This window comes from Pleurodeles waltl, chromosome 3_1 (assembly GCF_031143425.1).
Source record: "Pleurodeles waltl isolate 20211129_DDA chromosome 3_1, aPleWal1.hap1.20221129, whole genome shotgun sequence".
In the NCBI taxonomy this organism is placed as follows: domain Eukaryota; kingdom Metazoa; phylum Chordata; class Amphibia; order Caudata; family Salamandridae; genus Pleurodeles; species Pleurodeles waltl.
In genome coordinates this window covers 1,141,843,784-1,141,862,535 of record NC_090440.1, presented here as the reverse complement: position 1 = coordinate 1,141,862,535, position 18,752 = coordinate 1,141,843,784, and the positions used below count along the sequence as shown (strand labels likewise).

Sequence of the window (18,752 nt, the reverse complement as noted above, 5' to 3'; positions counted from 1 at the left end):
AGTCGCATTTAGGATGACACAGTAAAGTATACAAAAAGGGATAGATGGAATGCTTGAATTATTCTTTTAATAACTTATGCCTATTACCTCTCCTGGAGTATAGGCCATCAATCAGGCTCTAGCCATCTGTGACTTGGGCTTTTCTTTCAATCTGACTCCAGGTGTAGCTCATCTCCTTGCAGTCAGCCTTGAGGCCTCGGTGCCATATGGCGACTTCAAAGGGAGAGAGGCAATGCCATGCTTGTTCTGAGCAAAACCTGGGAAACCATACAATTACGGCGGCACCACCCATCTGTGATTTTTCAGCGTGGCCACGAACCCCCGAGAGGAGAGGATGGTGGAGGCTGACAGGGCTTTTGCCAGGGAAATCTTGCCTTTGAGGAAAGGAAACCGACTCTTGTGGACAGTATTAGAGTTCTGGACTCACCAGCATTGCAGGTGGAGTCCAGTGGTGGCAGCAGTTTGTAGTCTAGTGTTAGGAACATCACCCACATACCCACAGACTTGGTGCCTAGCTTAAAGAAGGGGTATGACATATGTCAGTGGCTGCAGGAATATGAGAGGACTCTGACAGTGAACAGGGTTCCAGAGGAGGATTGGGGAGCTGTCCTGTGGAGTTAAATTACTCATAATGTGAGGGATGCCCTACAGGCCCTAGAAGGGAGATACAGGCAGAGCTACAGTCCCATGAAGGAAGCCTTGATTCCAAGATATGGAGTCACCCCCGAAGAGTATAGGGTGAGGTTCAGGGACAGTAGGAAACTGTCTCACAGTCCTGGGGGAGTTTGTGGAGGATTGTTGCAAAGCACTAGGTGAATGGATGTTTGGTGGCGCAGCACATTTTTTTGAAGGGCTATACACTTTGGTTATCAGAGAGCACATGTTCCATTGTTCTTTTCCAGGGGCTATGCCTACACCTGTTGGAGTGTAAGTTTTATGACCCCAGGGAACTTCCAAAGGATGCAGACTTCTGGATGAGTATCAGGAGTTATGGAAAGGCACTTGGGAGTGACCCTAAATGGAGAGGCCCAGGTTACCCCCGCCTGAGGGCGGTGGAGGTTCAGGGTAGCCCAGACAGGTCCCCTTGTTGTGGGGTGGGTGCAGGGTCCCATGTCCATTCTCAGAGGAGGATTAGAGATGGGAGTGAGAGACATTCCAGGGTGCCCTATTTCTGGCCCCAGAGCCTGGAGAGTACCCAGAGGGGACCCCAGGAAGGGATTCTAGTTTGTACCAGGAGACCATCTACTGAGGGGGAGCGTAGTGTCAAGAGAACTTGAGGGGCCATCTGACACAAGCATCCAACCAGTTCTGGTGTCTGGCAGTACCACTCCACAGAGGAGGGTGTAGAAGTGCAGGAGGAGGGTTAGAGGAGGAAGGACTCACACATTACCACTGTCCAGTGTAAGGGTATAGACCCTAGGTTGGAGGACCAGATTCAGGTTATCACCCCTGACCTGGATGGAGGGGCGGCTGCCACAAGCGTCCCTATCATTGTGACTTCTGGGGGTACCAATCCTGTTGGGAGGGTGCAGAACTCAGGAAGGGAGTTGGGGGGGAGGAAGGACTCGCCTCTGAACCCAGTTCAACCCAAGGGTGCAGACCCAAGATTGGGAGACCATTTGCAAGGAGCACCTCTGGACAGGTGGGAGAACTGAGCAGGATGGATGACTTAAGTGCCCCGACAACTCTGTATTCTGGGGGGTACTACTCCCAAAAGAAAGGTATGGAACCCCAGAAGGAGGAGAAGGGGAGGAAAGCCTCACCCCTGGCTCCTGTCCAGCTTGAGGGTACAGACTCTGGGCTGGAGGGCCAGTCTCAGGGTACCACCCCTGAGCTGCTGGGAAGTGGAGTGAAGAAAGTAGGCTCTGGGAGCATAGATAGAGGGATCCAACTGACTACAAAGTGGCGTAGAACTGGCAAGTGCGGCCCCTGCAGTTGCGGACCATTGCCCATGTTTTGTCGCCCCAAGCAGGGAATCCGATCAAGGTATTGATTGGTTTACCATGGCTTTAGGCTTGAGGAGGGTTTTATTGGAAATAGCCCTTTCTGCAAGGTTATCCCCAAACTTTTTGCCTATCTTCTCCTGTTTTTCCGAACCTCTTTTTGTTGGCTTTAGGTCTCTGGGAACCTTACCATCGCTAAACAGTGCTAAAGTGCATGTGCTCTCTTTCTTAAAACTTGGTATGTGTTCTCTGTTTGGCATATTTAATTTACTTGTAAGTCCCTTGTAAGGTGGTATACCATATACCTACAGCCTGTAAATTAAATGCTACTAGTGTGCCTGCAGCGCTGATTGCCCCCGCCCCACCCCCAACATAAGAAGCTTTTCAAACTTGTCTCAGGCCTGCCACTGCAGTGCCTGAATGTGCAGTGTACTGCCACATTGACTTGGATATTCAAACTACTTGCCAAGGCCTAAACTCCCTTTCAGTACACCTAAGTCACTCCTAAGGTAGACCTATGGGTCGGGTGCGGTGTATGTGAAGGGTAGGAAATTTAAGTTTGTGTTTTACATGTCCTGGTAGTGACAAGCAGCCTATTTTGGCAGCCTATTTTGTTTTTCACTACTATAAGAGCTGCTCCTCTCATAGGTTAGCATTGGGAATTCCTTTATATATTATAAAATTAGTAATTTCTGATCTGAAAGGAGTAGTGTGAACATGTTTGGAATGGTAGTGAGAAATCATGCTTACTGGTGTAGGTGAATTTTACATTACTAATTTAGAAATGACACTTTTATAAAGTGGACATTTCTAAGTGCTTATAACTCTGTGTGCTTTGTAGCCTCCAATCCACGTCTGGGGCAGAGTGACAGCTACACTTTGTGCATAGTTTTCAGATAGCCATCACACAGGAGGGGCTGGGTGCATCTGCATTATCATCTGCCTAAGTCTTACTGGGCTGGTATAAAGGTAGGCGGAGTGCACTTCCATTTGTTTAGGCTGTGTCCCTTACCCCCTACTGATGTCTGGAGCCAGGGCTGGCTTGAAAGGGGTTGTGTTGCACTTGAAAGGGTCCCTTTGAAGTCACCTCCTGAAGAAAGACATTTTGAAATATCAGTGCAGGGGCTCTGACCCCATGATTGGTAGAGCACTTTATGAACTAGGACTGAAACTCTGTCAGAAAGACTGCTGGCCTGCCCTAAAGGACTCAGATGGACTGCTTTTCTGTTATTGTCCTGGTACCTGCTGCTGGGTGGCATAAAGTACTTACTGGTTTGGTTTTCTGCTTGTTGCCCTTCTGCCAGCTGCTTCCTGACTCTGTTCTGCCAAGGCACTGCTGGACTGCTGAAGGAACTGCCATATAGCCGACCTGCTTCAATGTGCTGGCCTTCCTGCATCTTTGCGCCCCTCAAGTACTCCCACCAAGGAGCCCAGCACATGGGAGGGTTTTTGCCTGCTCCTTGGCTTCTGGAAAGTACAGCACAGTGCTTCATTTCCCAATTTATAGCTTTTTGCGCATCGATAGTGCTTTTCCCCAGCGCTTGGTGAGTGTTTTCAGTTCACCTCATGTTCATCACTATCGCGTGGTGAGTGGTGATCTTCTCCCCAGTGGTTGGTGAGCTCCTAATCTGGTTCTTTTAGAAGGGTGTGGTGGGCACTACCTCCTGCTCAACTTCATGTGTAACTCCAGGGCTGTGTGCTGCTTTTCCCTCCGGCTCCACAAGAAACCACTGCAGCGCCAAAAGAAGTCCTGCACCAGAACTACGTTACCTGGCAACCTCTTGCGAGCCCCTCTGCCGCAAGAGACACAGAGAGAGGGCTCGCACACTGCAGAACACGGCCTCAATGCCGTGCCCATTCTGACCGAAACCCTGGGAAACCTGCGCCACTTCGGAGGCATCACCTGTCTGTGATTCGTCAGTGCTGCCGCGCCCCCTGGGAAAAGGATGGCAGAGGCTGACAGGGCCTTCACCAGGGAAAAACTTGCTTTTGAGAAAAGGAAACTGTCCCTTGAGCATATTATTAAAGATCTCGACTCACCAGCATTCCAGATGGAGTTCAGTGGTGTCAGCAATTAGGAGTCTAGTGTTAGAAAACTCACTCGCATACCCGCAGACCTGGTACCTAGATTAATAAAGGCGTATGACATACGCCAGTGGCTGCAGGAACATAGGAGGGCTCTGACAGTGTGCAGGATCCCTGAGGAGGATTGGGGAACTGGCCTAGGGAGTTATATGACAGACATGGCCAACACCATGAGGGAGGCAGTGGCACACCAACGGACCCCTGACACTAGCCACACCGAAGAACAGCCCTCCACCTCTGCCGACGCTAGTGGACAGGAGGCCCACCACTGGAACAACAGGCCACCAGCATCCCACCCTCTGCAGAAGGAGAACCACCACGCAAAAGGTCCCTGAGATCCTGGCAGGAGCCAGAGAACATTGCCAAGACCCCCGCCAGGAAATAGGACTCACCTGATTGTCACCCTTGTGTCCCACTCTGTCACCCTGTCCACCTTTATCTGACATTGCTCCACTTCCTATGCCCCCTTGGACAATGCACCTGTGATACCAATAGACTGGACTCTATCCTGGACATTTTGCCACCATCAACCCAGCCCATTGCAATACCCCCTTACACTTATTATCACAGAAATAAACACCCTTGGAACAAATTCAAGTATGGAGTCTGTCAATTGATTTAAATACGCATTCGTTTAACAAGCTGTAAAAACTGCAATTCAAATGTACAGTTATATTTACATAGGTATGACCTGTAGTGGGCAGCAGTAAACACACCAGGAGCCAGAATGGGACACAGATATCTGAAAATAGAGATGCTAAAGGGTACAGTAAGTGGCCATAGAAATAGGGAAATCAGGCTGCCATGTACAATGTCCAACACCAAACTGCAATGGAAGGTGAAGTTACAGTGTCTTACCTGTGTGTCACTGGAAGTACTGTTGGATTATTGTAGTTCTCTTGTCCACATCCTCTTCCTCTGCCTCCTCTTCGTCACTGTCCACAGGCTCCACCGCCGCCACACGACTATCCCCAGGCTCATCCTCCTGCAGAAAAGGCACCTGGCGTCTCAAGGCCAGATTGTGCAACATGCAACGATTATCTGGCACACCTTCTTGGGTGAGTGGTACAGGGATCCACCGGTCAGATGGAGGCACCTGAATCTGGCCTTCAGGAGGCCAAAGGTGCGCTCAGTGATCCTCCTTGTTCGCCCATGTGCCCCATTGTAATGTTCCTCTGTCCTTGTCCTGGCATTCCTCACTGGGGGCAGTAGCCATGAGAGGTTAGGGTAACCAGAGTCATCTGTAAATATCGAGGGATACCTGTTAGCCACACACTCACCCTTAGGGACAACTCCACACCCATATACCTACATCAACTGGGTGGGAACCATGGGCTCACCTATTAGCCACACCCGGTGCCTCTGGAGTTGAGACATCACATATGGGATGCTGCTATTACTCAAGATAAAGGCATCATGCACAGAGCCAGGATACTTTGCATTGACATGGGAGATGTACTGGTCCGCCAAACACACCATCTGTGCATTCAGAGAGTGAAAGCTCTTTCGATTTCTGAACACCTGTTCATTTCTCCGGGGGAGGACAAAGCCATCCACCTCACAACAGCGTCCAGCCTATGCACCTGCAGCCAAACACAGCAGACTGCCACCTACTACAACCACTCCCTCTTCCTCCACTCCCAAACCTTCACCCTCTTCCCGCCCCAGTGTCCCTAAGAAGCTTTTCCTCGCCACCATTGACCTTTTCCCTACCCCTCTTCCCTGTCCTTCACTTCGGGCCAGGGTGGCCAGAACCCAGCCCAGCACTTCAGCCACCCAGTCCACGGCCACTGTGGTTTCTGCAGCTTCTGCAGGTGTGAGAGGCTCCAAGGTGACATCCGTCAGCAAAGCCAGTTTGCCAGCACCACCTGCCAAGGCCAAGAAGGAGCCACCACCAAGCAAGGGCAAGAAGGGGACAACAGCCAGCAAGGGAAGGCAGGTACCACCAGCCATCAAGGGGAAGGAGGCACCACCAGCCAGCAAGGCAAGAAAAGATCATCAGCTGGCAGACCACACCAGCCATGGCACTTTAGCCGTCCGAGGCTGCAGGGGAAGGGCTGGAGCCTCCCCCCACCACTGACAGCACCGCCACCTGCACAGCGGCCAGCACCGCCACCTGCAGCACCACTGCCAGCAGCAGCAGGCCCAGTGGGCAGCCGTCTGAGGCCTGCAGGGGAAGGGCTGGAGCCTCCCCCCACCACTGACAGCACCGCCACCTGCATCCTGGCAAGCACCGCCACCTGCACTGTCACCGGCCCCGCCACCAGTAGCACCACTGCCAGCAGCAGTAGCCCCAGTGGGCAGCTGTCCGAGGCTGCAGGGTAAGGGCTGGAGCCTCCCCCCACCACTGACAGCACCACAACCTGCACCGTGGCCAGCACCGCCACCTGCCCCACTGCCAGCAGCACCACTGCCAGCAGCAGCAGCCCCAGTGGGCAGCCGTCCGAGGCTGCAGGGGAAGGGCTGGAGCCTCCCCCCACCACTAACAGCACCGCAGCTGCAGCGCAACTGCCATCCAGTGAGCAGCTGTCACCGCCGGCGAGCAGTGTGTAGTAGTCACTACATGGGCTGGAGTGCGTCCTTGCCCATGCAACACCTGTTGACGTGACACCCAGGTGAGAGACTGTGACCTTGCACCATCCATGATGAAGCACACTGGGCACAAAGCCCCCTCCAGAACCAGTGGAAGAAGGCATCCACTCACCCCCTCCTTTCCAGGATAAAGCACACTGGGCACAAAGCCCCAGAACCAGTGGAAGAAGGCACCCACTCACCCCCTCCTTGCTAGGATGAAGCACACTGGACACAAAGCCCCCTCCAGAACCAGTGGAAGAAGGCATCCACTCACCCCTCCTTGCCAGGATGAAGCACACTGGGCACAAAGCCCCCTCTAGAACCAGTGGAAGAAGGCATCCACTTACCACATCTTTCTTCCACTGGTTCTGGAGGGGGCATTGTGCCCTGTGATGTAGATCTTGGGGAGTGCAAGGTCACAGTCTCTCACCTGGGTGTCACACTCACGGGATTTTCAGGGGCCAGGACGCACAACAGCCCTTGGAGGAAGGACAACACACTGTCCGCCGGCGGTGCTGGCTGCTCAGTGGTGTCAGTGGCGGGGCTGGTGTTGGTGCTAGCAGTGCTGGGGGAGGCTCCAGCCCATCCCCTGCAGCCTCGGGTGGTTCTCCTTCTGCAGGGGGTGGGGTGCTGGTGGCCTGTTGTTCCTGTGGCGGGGCCTCCTGTCCACTAGCGAGCCAGCACCCCTGCAATGGTGACCAGGGTGATGTTGATGTCCTTCAAGTCCTCCCTGATCCCCAGGGAGTGTCCCTCCTGCAACCGCTGGGTCTCCTGCACCTTGTCCAGTATCTGGCCCACCGTCTCCTGGGAATGGTGGTATGCTCTCAGGATGTTGGTGAGTGCCTCCTGGAGAGTCGGTTCCCTGGGCCTGTCCTCCCCCTGTCGCACAGCAGTCCTCTCAGCTTCCCTGTTGTCCTGTGCCTCTTTCCCTGAACCGTGTGCCCACCTCCACTGACCCCAGGACCCCGATCGTCCTGTGTTTGTGGTGTGGCCTTGGGTTCCTGTAGTGGTGGACACACTGCTGATTGATGTGTCCTGGGGACAGAGGTATGGGCCCGCTGGGTGGGTACTGTTCTGGTATTTCCTGAGGGGGGGAGGCTCTGTGGTGGTATGGGACTGTGCCTGGGTTACAGACTGTCCGGAGATCCCTGATGGGCCAGGTTGGTCATCCAGATCCAGGTGTCCAGAGCTGCTGTCGTCACTGTGGGCCTCTTCTGGGGGTGGACTGAATGTTGCTGGCCCCTCCTGTCCGGTGACGTTGGGTGGGGGACCTGTTTGGGATGTAAATGCAGTGTTATTGTTACTGTGTGTGTCATCTTATGCATGGGTGTGTTGCCCTCTATGGTTGTTATTGCCTTGTCAGCTTTGCCTTGTGTGAGTAGTTATTTTGTGGGCTAGGTGATTCTCTCTAGAGTGCATGCTTTAGTGATGGGTGTCCATGCTTGTCTGTGATAGGGGTCCGTGCATTGGTGTTACATGCAGGGCTTGGTATTGGGAGGGGTGGGTTGTGATGGTGGGGTGTGTGGGAGGTGGTGGAGTGATGGGAGTGAGGGTAAGGGTGGGAGTTTGTGATGGCATGAAGGTAGGGGGGGGATAGTAATAGAGATTTTACTTAGAGTCCAGTCCTCCTTCTACTCCTGCCAGGCCCTCAGGATGCATGATTGTCAAGACATGCTCCTCCCATGTTGTTAGTTGTTGGGGAGGAGATGGGGGTCCACCGCCACTCCTCTGTACAGCTATTTGGTGTCTTGCTGCTGTGAAACGCACCTTCCCCCGTAGGTCGTTCCACCTCTTCCTGATGTCATCCCTTGTTCTGGGGTGTTGTCCCATGGCGTTGACCCTGTCCCTGTCCACGATTCTCCACCATAGTTCCACCTTCCTGGCAATGGATGTCTGCTGCATCTGTGATCCGAATAGCAGTGGCTCTATCCGGATGATTTCCTCCACCATGACCCTTAGCTTCTCCTCTGAGAACCTGGGGTGTCGTTGTGGTGCCATGGGTGTAGTGTGAGTGGTGTGGGTAAGGGTGTGTGGGGTGCTGTGTTGTGGTGTGTGGGGTGCTGTGTTGGGGTGTGCGATGTAAGGTGCATGGATGGTGAATTGGTGATGGTGGTGTGTGGCTTTGGTATTATCTGTGGTCTTTGCTATCCCTCTTGTGGCAATCGTTTGTAGTCGTAAAGGGTTGTGGGTAATGTGGGTGTGTGTTTTATAGTGGTGTGGGTGTGGTGTGTGTATGTGTATGTGTGTCAGGTGTGTGTTATTCAAATTGTCCAATGTGGTGGTGGTTTGTTAGGTTGTGTGTATTTTGAGCGCAGCGGTATGTACCGCCAGTGGTTTAGCGCCATTGAATGTCCACTGCGGTGATTCGTGGGTCATAATGCTGTGGGTATAGTTCTGTTGGCATAACGGTGTGGGTTTTTGCTACCGCCAGTTTATCACTGACCTTTGGGCTGGCGGACTTGTGTGTGTGGCTGTATAGTGACGGATTGCTATGTGTGGGTCATAATATGGGTGGTGGTAATCCGCTGCGGTGGCGGTATGTTGGCGGCAGTCTGCATGGCGGTAAGTTGTACTTGCCGCCAATGTCATAATGAGGGCCTAAGTATGAGGCCCAATATAACTTGTCTTATAGTTAACTGAATGTGCCACCTCGAGGCTCTATTAATGTCCTCCAAAATGCACTCCCAATAAGGGAGTAATTTCTCCCAGTCCCATAAGATATGTAGGAAAGTGGCCCCAGGGGTTCCACTCCGAGGGCGGGCATCCAATTGTGCATTATAGATTGCATGTAATTTCAGTGGAGTAAGGTATGCTTGACGTAAAAAATTATATTGCGTTAACTTGAATCGGGTGTTGGAACTGGCCAGTCTCACTCAGATGAAAATCTTTATCCACTCCCTCTCTGATAGAGGTTCTGGGACCACCTCCTCCTGTCGGGTCTGAACCCACAACGGGATGTTAGGCAGATCATCCCATAGTGCTCGATATATCTGAGATACCAGGCGAGACTCCCCTACCATTCTTAGGAGCGTGGAGAGTGTAGCGGACGACAGGGGGCATCCGGAAATGTGGGCTTCCTGCAGAAAGTTGTAGGACACTGCTGTCAACTTTAACTGGGTGTCCCTATCGCCTGGACTATGCTGGAGTTTCTGAGGTCATGGCCAATGTTAGTCCTGGCATCCTTGGCATGGTCTCCCCTGTTTTTTTTTTGCCTCAGTTTCCCACGTTTGGACCATGTGCTGGAATCTGTGTTTGCTGTTTTTGGCACTCTAGGCACTTTACCACTGCTAACCAGTGCTAAAGTGCAAGTGCTCCTGTGTAAAATGTTTGTGTAATTGACTTTCCATGATTGGCACATTTGATTTACTAGTATGTCCCTAGTAAGTCCTAATAAAAGAGGAGCCCAGGGCCTGTAAATCAAATGCTACTAGTGGGCCTGCAGCACTGTTTGTGCCACCCACATAAGTTGCCCTGTAAACATGGCTCAGACCTGCCACGGCAGTGTCTGTGTTTGCAGTTTTAACACCTGTCAAATCGACCTGGCAAGTGTATCCACTTGCCAGGCCCAAACCTTCCCTTTTCATACATGTAAGGCACCCCTAAGGTAGGCCCTAAGTAGCCCCAAGGGCAGAGTGCAGTGTATGTTATAAAGGTGGGACATGTATTGATGTGTTTTACATGTCCTAACAGTGAAATACTGCTAAGTTTGGTTTTCACTGTTGCAAGGCCTATCTCTCTCATAGGTTAACATGGGGGTCTGCCTTTAAATAACTTTTAAAGTGCAGATTCCCTTTGGATGCAGATAGTAATGTGGAGTTTGGTGTGTCTGAAATCACAATTTAAAAGTACATCTTTTAGTGAAGTTGGTTTTTAGATTGTTAATTTGATAATACCACTTTCAGAAAGTGGGCATTGTTAATTTGACAATGCCACTTTGAGAAAGTGGGCATTTTCTTGCTTTAACCATTCTGTGACTCTGCCTGTTTGTGGATTCCCTGTCTTGGTCAGTTTGACAGTTGGGCTGTTTGTGAATCCCCTCTAGACAGTGAGACAAAGAGTGATGGGGTGTAGCCTGCATATCCTGATGAGCCATCTGTGCTAGAGAAGAGTGGTTACGTACACCTGAATGGGCCGTGCCTGCCCTCTCACAGTGCAGTCTCCAACCCCCCTGGTGTGTGTGTGTGGGGCCTGGGCAAGGCAGTATCTTGTGAACAATAGAGACTTTCCTTTGAAGTTTGCATACATCAAAGGCAGAAAGGGGTATAAGTAGTGGACCCAAAACCCCAGACTTTAGATTTCTTCAAGATCACTTCTGGAACCAAGAGGAACCTCTGCCAAGGACAAGAGCTGAAGAGCTGCGGAGAAGTGCTGCCCCTGCCCGTGCTTTGTTGGCTACCCTGCCGTTGCTGCATCTGCCTATGAAGGGGGACAAAGACTGGACTTTGTTGTGCATTCCTGCTTGAGAAGAATCTCCAAGGGCTTGAACTGAGCTTGCCTCCTGTTTTGAAGTCTCAGACTTCTTCTGCCAGCACCTGGACTCTCTGCTGAGACTCCTGCCATGCCAAGTAGAGCCCTAGCCAGTCCCTAGGCCCTTGAAAGGTGAAGTTGGCAGAACAAGAGCTGAAATCCACGCACAGAACGGAGTGCAGGGACATTTTCGACTCACCATCTGCAACATGGCTGATAAACGACGCACCGCCGGCTTCATGGCTGAGACCGACGTAGCTGGGAGATCAACACATCATGACTGGAGAAACGACGCACAAAACCCACTTGCAGCTGCTGATTACAGCGCAAAACCTACGCAGCGCAGTTCTCTAACACTATGCAACTGGATTTCTTATGCAACGTCCCTGGGTGTCAAAATCATCCCAACCCTGCACGGATCATAGGTGCCCTGTCCAGAAACAGACTGATCTCTCTCTTGCGAGGGAGAAAAACGACACATCGCCGACCCAGCTGTAGAAAAAACGACGCACGGCCTCACTTACAAGTAAGGCTTTTCCGATGCAAGCTCGCCTATGCAGCTTTATTTTTGACTCAGACCAGGCACTTTGTGTAAAATCTACATTTACATTGTTTTCTAAGGAGCAAGACTCTTATTCTTTGAAAATTCATATCTTGACTTGTGTATGTTGAATTTTTGTCGTTTTGGTCTTGTTAGATTTAGATAAATATTGCCTCTTTTGCTAAACTGGTGTGGTGTCCATTTTGTAGTGTCTTCACTGTATTATTGTGTGTGTTGGTACAAATACTTTACACATTGCTTCTGAGCTAAGCCTGCCTGCTCGTGCCAAGCTACCAAGGGGGTGAGTCGGGTTAACCAGCTGTTTTTCTCCTTTGCCCTGACTAGAGTGAAGGTCCTTGCTTGGACGGAGGTAACCTGACTGCCAACCAAAGACCCCATTTCTAACAGTCAACTTGATGGGTGTTCCACAATCAGTGTGGAGTGTTGGATGGGAAGTGTGGCAGTGGGCTGCAAAGTTGAGAGCAGGCTAAAGGATGTCAAACTTGGGGTTCTTCTTGTGTTTAGCCGATTCCATGCTTTACAACAGAGAGGTATAAATAATCCCCATGAGCTGCCCTTCCAAGATAGCCATCTTTTCAGGGAACTTTGCCTGAGGTTCCCAATCTAAGATGAAGTTGAGTATTTTCTTTATTTCTTTATTTATTGTCATCAGCAGACAGTCTTACAATATATAACACTCACATTTGAAAATCATCACTAGAGATCAAACTGAAACAATTAACATCAGCATAACAAATAATTCTAAAACACTCATAACCACCCTCCATAAATACCGTCATAACTATGTCCAACTCCCATGCTTAGCTAATGGTCATGGTACACGTCATAAGCGCCCTAAAATTAAAAATAAGTGGTTTGTCCCTTCTGTAATGGAATTCATAAAATATACAACTCATAATAAAATAATTTTTAAAAAACTGTATATAACTATTAGAGTTAATCTTTATTCAAAGAGACCACAAGGACATAGCATTCTTTTTCTACACCAAAAGACACAATCCACCGAAAATGTGCAAAATAACAAGAAGAACAATGCTCACTTTCCACATTATAAAGTCTCATGTCAGTTTTTGCTTCTTTACTAAATCTGCCTCTCATTTTAAAATATACTTCCTAATATACAATCAGATCTACTTAGTCGATTAACTAGGTAAACCGTAGCCCGCTATGTGTACACTGACAACATTCATAATTATCTTCACTAGCCAGGGCTAATTTGTAACATACACTCCTTTAGCAAGAACGTCTAAGCATAGCAAATTTAAATTTTGCACTGATTAAGGATATTTATCATCCATGTGCTGAATCAACAGCAACACTGCCCATTAGTAAGAAGACAGACCAGAAAATGATTTGTCAACTCAGTCTTGTGTAATTAATGTCATAATTTCTCAGAATTGACTAGGTCGAACGCTGACCTTAGATGAAGGCTGCCCTTAGAGTCTTTTTTTGTGATGGCTTTTCCTATTTGAATCATTAATAAAGGACACATTTGCGAGTGATAGATCTGTTGCAACCTTTTTTTCTCTATTTTCCATCATGTTCACTGCCCTCAAGCTACCTCTGTGCCTCAGTTATGCACTCTACAGTTGGATTGACATTTGGATCTCCTTCTGATGTATTGCCTTGCTATTTCCTGTTCTGAGATTGGTGCATTGCACGTAACTTCTGCATTAACTTCTGGTTCTTCAGTCAAGAACTACAAGATTGTAGCTTTTTCTTTTCAACTGGCACCCTGTTAAGGAGATACATGACAACTTTCATGCAAATTATTCTGTGCAAGGTGGCACCATTTCTACTTAGAGGTGGTGTTGCACCTTCCTTGAGCAATCAAGAAGGAAGCTTAACAGACCATCTTAGCTTCCAGTCTTTGCCATCTATATTAACTACTGTATAATCAAATGGATTTCCTATAAGCAACATCTCCTATTGACTAGAAGGTAGTTCTATCTTTCTTTTGGCCTATTAATGAACCCAGTGATTGTTATCACCCAATTTCCAGGTGTGAAATCCTAACCAGGAGTTATGTTCTTTCTTCCTGCAGTACCAGAAAGGAGGTCCAATCATTGCTGTGCAGGTGGAAAATGAGTATGGTTCCTATGCCAAAGACTCCAACTACATGGAATACATCAAGATGGTAATGCTTTTACTTCTGGCCAGAGTTCTTGCAGGGTCCCCTTTTGCCAGTCCAGTCTCAAATATGATTTTCGTTACTGGGCAGGCCTACCTCTGTCTTCTGCTCTCACTCTGGACGATTAGCAGTGATGGGTAAAGCTGAATCATTTTTGTATTAGTGTGAATTTCTCATGTTTTTATTAACAGCAATTGTCTTTTGTTCCTGTTGTTAATTTTCAAAAAAATTATTATTCCCCTACAGATATTTAAAGCTACTAGGCTAGGGCGTTAATAATATAATAGATTATTAATTAGAGGCACAGTATGGCTCAACAGTCCTACTTATTGCCAGAAAAAATAGGTGCAGTTTTCTACATATCCATCCTCAATTACTGTTTTCTGTGCGGACGAGTGTAGGCATTGAAATGTCCTTTTGCAGAATGGTCACATGTGTAACCTCAGTCTTCCTTTTACATTGACTTTGTGGTACAATTTTGCATACAGTAATTGATGTGTTTATGAATCTCTCTTCTCAATATTTGATGTCTGAAGCTTAAACATGAAAGGGTCTATCTACAAAGGTAAATCTACACGTGTAGATTTACTAGTAGTACATGTTCTCTTGCATTTTTGGGTTACTTTACTACTTTGGGTTATTCACAAAATCTGAGTGTAAAGTTACTTGCACATCCTGAGAAAGGAGGAGCAGCCACTTTTACAAGTGTAAAGTTACTACTGATAAAAAGGGACAATAGTAAGCATGTAGTTGTCAATATCGACTTCATCAATGACAGAGGAGGTGGCTCCAATAGTTTTCTCCGACTCATCGTTGATCTGGCCTTCACTTAAGTCGTGCCCGAATCTGCCCACTTTTTCCACTTGATTTGCCACAGGGAAGGGAGCACTCTCTGCACTCCCTTTTTGGGAGATTCAGATAATGACTGTGACCCAGATGATGAGTTCGCTCAGCTCTACCAGGATGACAGTTGGTACGAGGATCTACAGGAGGCTAGTGGCTTCAATATCTCCCCAGAGACAGGTCTATTTTCTCCACCTGGACCAGCCAGAGAGGAATCCACTTCTGACGCCATGGTGATGTGTAGGGCAGGTGATATATTTTGTTTACCTCCAGCTCCATACAGAAGTCCTTCAACTGCGGCAGACATCTTTGGAGTCATCAGTTCCAAACTCTGCTCTGACACCCTGGTCAGTCGACAAATTGCTTGGTGCTCTGGGCGGGACTGATTTTCTTTCTCAGTACTGCTCACCAGAAAGCCTAGGGGTACAAACTTTCGCCAGCCACTCCTTGATAGGCATCTAAGACAGTAGGAACATTCAGCAAACATGTCTTTTCCTCTACCAATGTGGCCCTCCTCCCTGGTAATACCAGCTTTTTGTTGGGATGCTATTTGCATGCCCTTTGGGATTCGGTTTCACAAGTCCTCCTTGGTCTGCCCGAAGACCTTCGCCCTGTGCACTGTCAGGTTGGTTGTGATGCAGCCAAGCTCACAATTCGTTATGGCTTGGACACCACTGATTCCATCAGTCAGGCCACAGACACCACTATTGCTATTTCCCTCCATGCATGGCTGGGTTCTTCTGGAGAGGTTCAGTAGTTCCTGATTGTAGGAAAGTGCCCTCCTACTTGGCATGGTTACCTCAATTTTCTGCCCGTTGTCAGTGTGTTTAACTGTGTTCACTGGGATCCTGCTAACCAGGACCCCGGTGATAATGCTCTCTCCCTTCTAACTTGGTAACTTTGCTACTTACACACCACACTTGGCATACTGGTGCCCCCTGTAATTCTTTAGTATATGTACCAAGGTACCCAGGGTATTGGGGTACCAAGGGATCCCCATGGGCTGCAGCATGTATTAGGCCATCCATGGAGAGCCCATGCAAATTGTTCTGCAGGCCTGCCGTTACAACCTGCATGAAAGGGTGCATGCATCCTTTTTCACTACAGTTCACTGCACCAGGTCACTGTAAGTCACCCCTATGGCAGGCCCTCCTAGCCCAGAGGGCAGTGTGCTAGTACCTGTGTGTGAGGGCACCCCTGCACTAGCAGAGGTGGCCCCACAAACTCCAGTTCCATTTTCCAGGACTTCGTGAGTGCGGGGATGCCATTTTATGCGCATACTGGACATAGGTCACTACCTATGTCCAGGTACATAATGTTAACTCTGAACCTAGGCGCTTTTAGTATCAAACATGTCGGAATCATACCCCAGTACTGTGCCAGTATTGGAAGCATGATTCCATGCACTCTGGGGGCTCCTTAGAAGGCCTCCAGCATTGCTCCTACCAGCCTTCTGGGGTTTTCCGGGCAGCCCAAGCTGCTGCCACCCCACAGACACGTTTCTGCTCTCCTGCTGCTTGAACAGCTCAAGCCCAGAAAGGCAGAACAAAGTATTTCCTTTGGGAGAGGGAGTTATTTCCTCTACCTTTGGAAATAGGTGTTACATGGCGTGGGAGGGGTACCCTCCCCAAGCCACTGGTATGCTTTGAAAGGCACATTTTGTGCCCTCCGTGCATAAACCAGTCTACACCGGTTCAGGGACCTCCAGTCCCATGCTCTGGCACGAAACTGGACAATGCAAAGGGAAGTGACCACTTCCCTGTCCATCACCACCCCAGTTGTGGTGCCCAGAGCTCCTCCAGAGGGTCCCTGGGTTCTGCCATCTTGAATCCAAGGTTGGCAGGGACATCACCTGATAGGTGACCAATCCCCTTTTCAGGGCTATTTAGGTCTCTCTCTTGGGTGGGTTCTCAGATTCGGCTTGCAAGATTCTAGCAGGAATCCTCTGTAACCTCTACTTCGACGTCTAGCCACTGGAAGCGCAACTGGACCCTCCAGGAACCGACAATCTGCAAACATGACGAAGACTCTGCTTGTAACATTGTCTCCACGACTCCTTCCAGCTTCTGCAACATTTCCCCATCTGTGCATCCTCTGAGGGTGGCAAGTCTTCAGTCTGCACGAGAAGGAAGAAGGACTCTCCCTTGGAGTGAAGGAGTCACTCCCCTGCATCTGCAGGCACAAACTGCAATGACGACCAGCCTCGTGGATCTCCTCTCACCCTGAGGTGCATGGATCCTGCATCATGGGTGGTGGTCTGGAGTAGTCTTCTTGGTCCTCCCTGCCTGCTTTCCAACTTTGATGGAGGTAAGCCCTTGCCTTCCAATGCAGGACAGTATTCCCGTGCACCGCCTCTTTTGCTGCTACCAAGGCTTGTTTGTATCTTCTTCAAGGGATCTTCAAGCTTCGTTTAGCTCCAGCACCCAGCACTCCTTCCTGCGACGCACAGCCATCTGTGTACTTCTCCTGCAGTGTAGGACCCTTCTCCAGTTCTGCTGCATGGGCTCCTCTGTGACTCCTGCTTCCTCATCCAGTGGGTCTCCTGTGGGGGCTGCCTCTTCTTCTGTGGACTCTCTGCCTTGCCGAGGGTCCCCCTAGGGTTCCCCTGTTGGTTGAGTCCTCCTGGACCTTGCTGGTCCCTGGCAGCTCCACTTTTTCTTCACCGCAACTTCTGCCTTTGCCAAGGCTTGTTGGTGGCTCTTCCACACCACTGATTGACTGCAATCATCCATCTAGCGTGGAACGACGACTGCATCCTCCAGGAATCTTCACCTGCTCCAGGGCTGCATTCCTGATCACCTTCGTCCTACTGTCGACCAACTCCTGCATCCACAGCTGGATGGATAGTAGCTCCTTCTCCTCCTGGACTCTTCTGTGACTTCTGGATTTGGTCCCCTTCTTTCACAGGCCTTCCTCTTCAGGAAATCACCGCTGGTTTCTTGCAGTCTTGTTTAGGTTTTGCATTTTCTTCTTTTCCTTCCTTGTGGGTGGTTTGGGGAAAATACAGTAACTCACTCCTTTCTTCCTGGCCGCTAGGGGGCACTGTGGTACTTACCTTTAGGGTTTCCTAGTACCTCCAGCTCCCCTCTACACCTTCCACTTACCTAGGTGGGGGTCCTGTGTTGGCATTCCATTTTTTTAGTATGTAGTTTGGGCTCCCCCTAGGATCACTATTGTTTATTTGCATTCGCACTGTTTTCTATCACTTTCTATGCCACTTTCTATGCCTATTGCTGATAACTAGTGTGCATATATAGTGTGTTATTTACCTCCTATTGGAAGGTTGCCTCTAGTATTTTTTGGTATTGTGTCACTAAACTAAAGTACCTTTATTTTTGTAACACTGAGTGTTGTGTGACTACAGTGGTATTGCATGAACTTTGCATGTCTCCTAGATAAGCTTTGGCTGCTCATCCACAACTACCTCTACATAGCCTGGCTTCTAAACACTGCCTACACTACACTAATAGGGGATACCTGGACCTGTTATACGGTGTAAGTACCATATGTACCCACCACACACCAGGCCAGCTTCCTATATTGGTGGTGCAGCTGTAGGATAAGCACTTGCGATTGCCTTGCCACTTTGTCACTGGTGCTTTCCACAGGAAAGAACACTCTGTACCTAGAGCTATACACATATACCTAGTACAGGGTTCTAGTCTCTTAGTTTCCTTTCCTAGAGACTAAAGGTTAGGGAGGTTAGGTTACCCTACACTACACTAACACACACTTACATCATGTCTACTGCTGAGCCTAGCTCTGAGGTCATGGGTACTCCCTATGAGGGCATGACGTTCAAGGAATTGAAGGGGCTGTGCTCAGACAAAAGCCTAGATGTAGGGAAGAACCACAACAAGAATTTTCTTTTGAGCCTTCCCCTTCAGGATGATCAGGAACATGCTGATAAGCAGGATGAGAGAAATTCTAATCCCTTAGAATCAGAGAATCATCGTTCAGATTCATGGGAGCGTTCTTCCAAAGATCTTCCACCAGCTGACCTAATAGTGTAGCTGGCAGTGGGAGGGGTAGTCATTCAGGTAGGGCTCCCTTCACACCCAGAGGCCAAGTCACAAGGGTCTCAAAACTTAGGGAAAGATCTACCTCTGCATATTCTCATATCAGAAACGTTTTCTTAGAGATCCTA

General features: G+C 49.3%; 1 protein-coding gene across 2 annotated transcripts in view; it reads left to right on the top strand.

Moving 5' to 3' along the window:
- The window catches only part of GLB1L2 (galactosidase beta 1 like 2), a 746,782-nt gene that overhangs the window by 231,075 nt on the left and 496,955 nt on the right, over positions 1-18,752 (top strand). For both annotated transcript variants that reach the window (XM_069224446.1, XM_069224447.1), the window contains exon 6: positions 13,676-13,768. In XM_069224446.1, the coding sequence (XP_069080547.1) occupies positions 13,676-13,768 (93 nt within the window). The remainder of the gene's footprint in view (positions 1-13,675; positions 13,769-18,752) is intronic.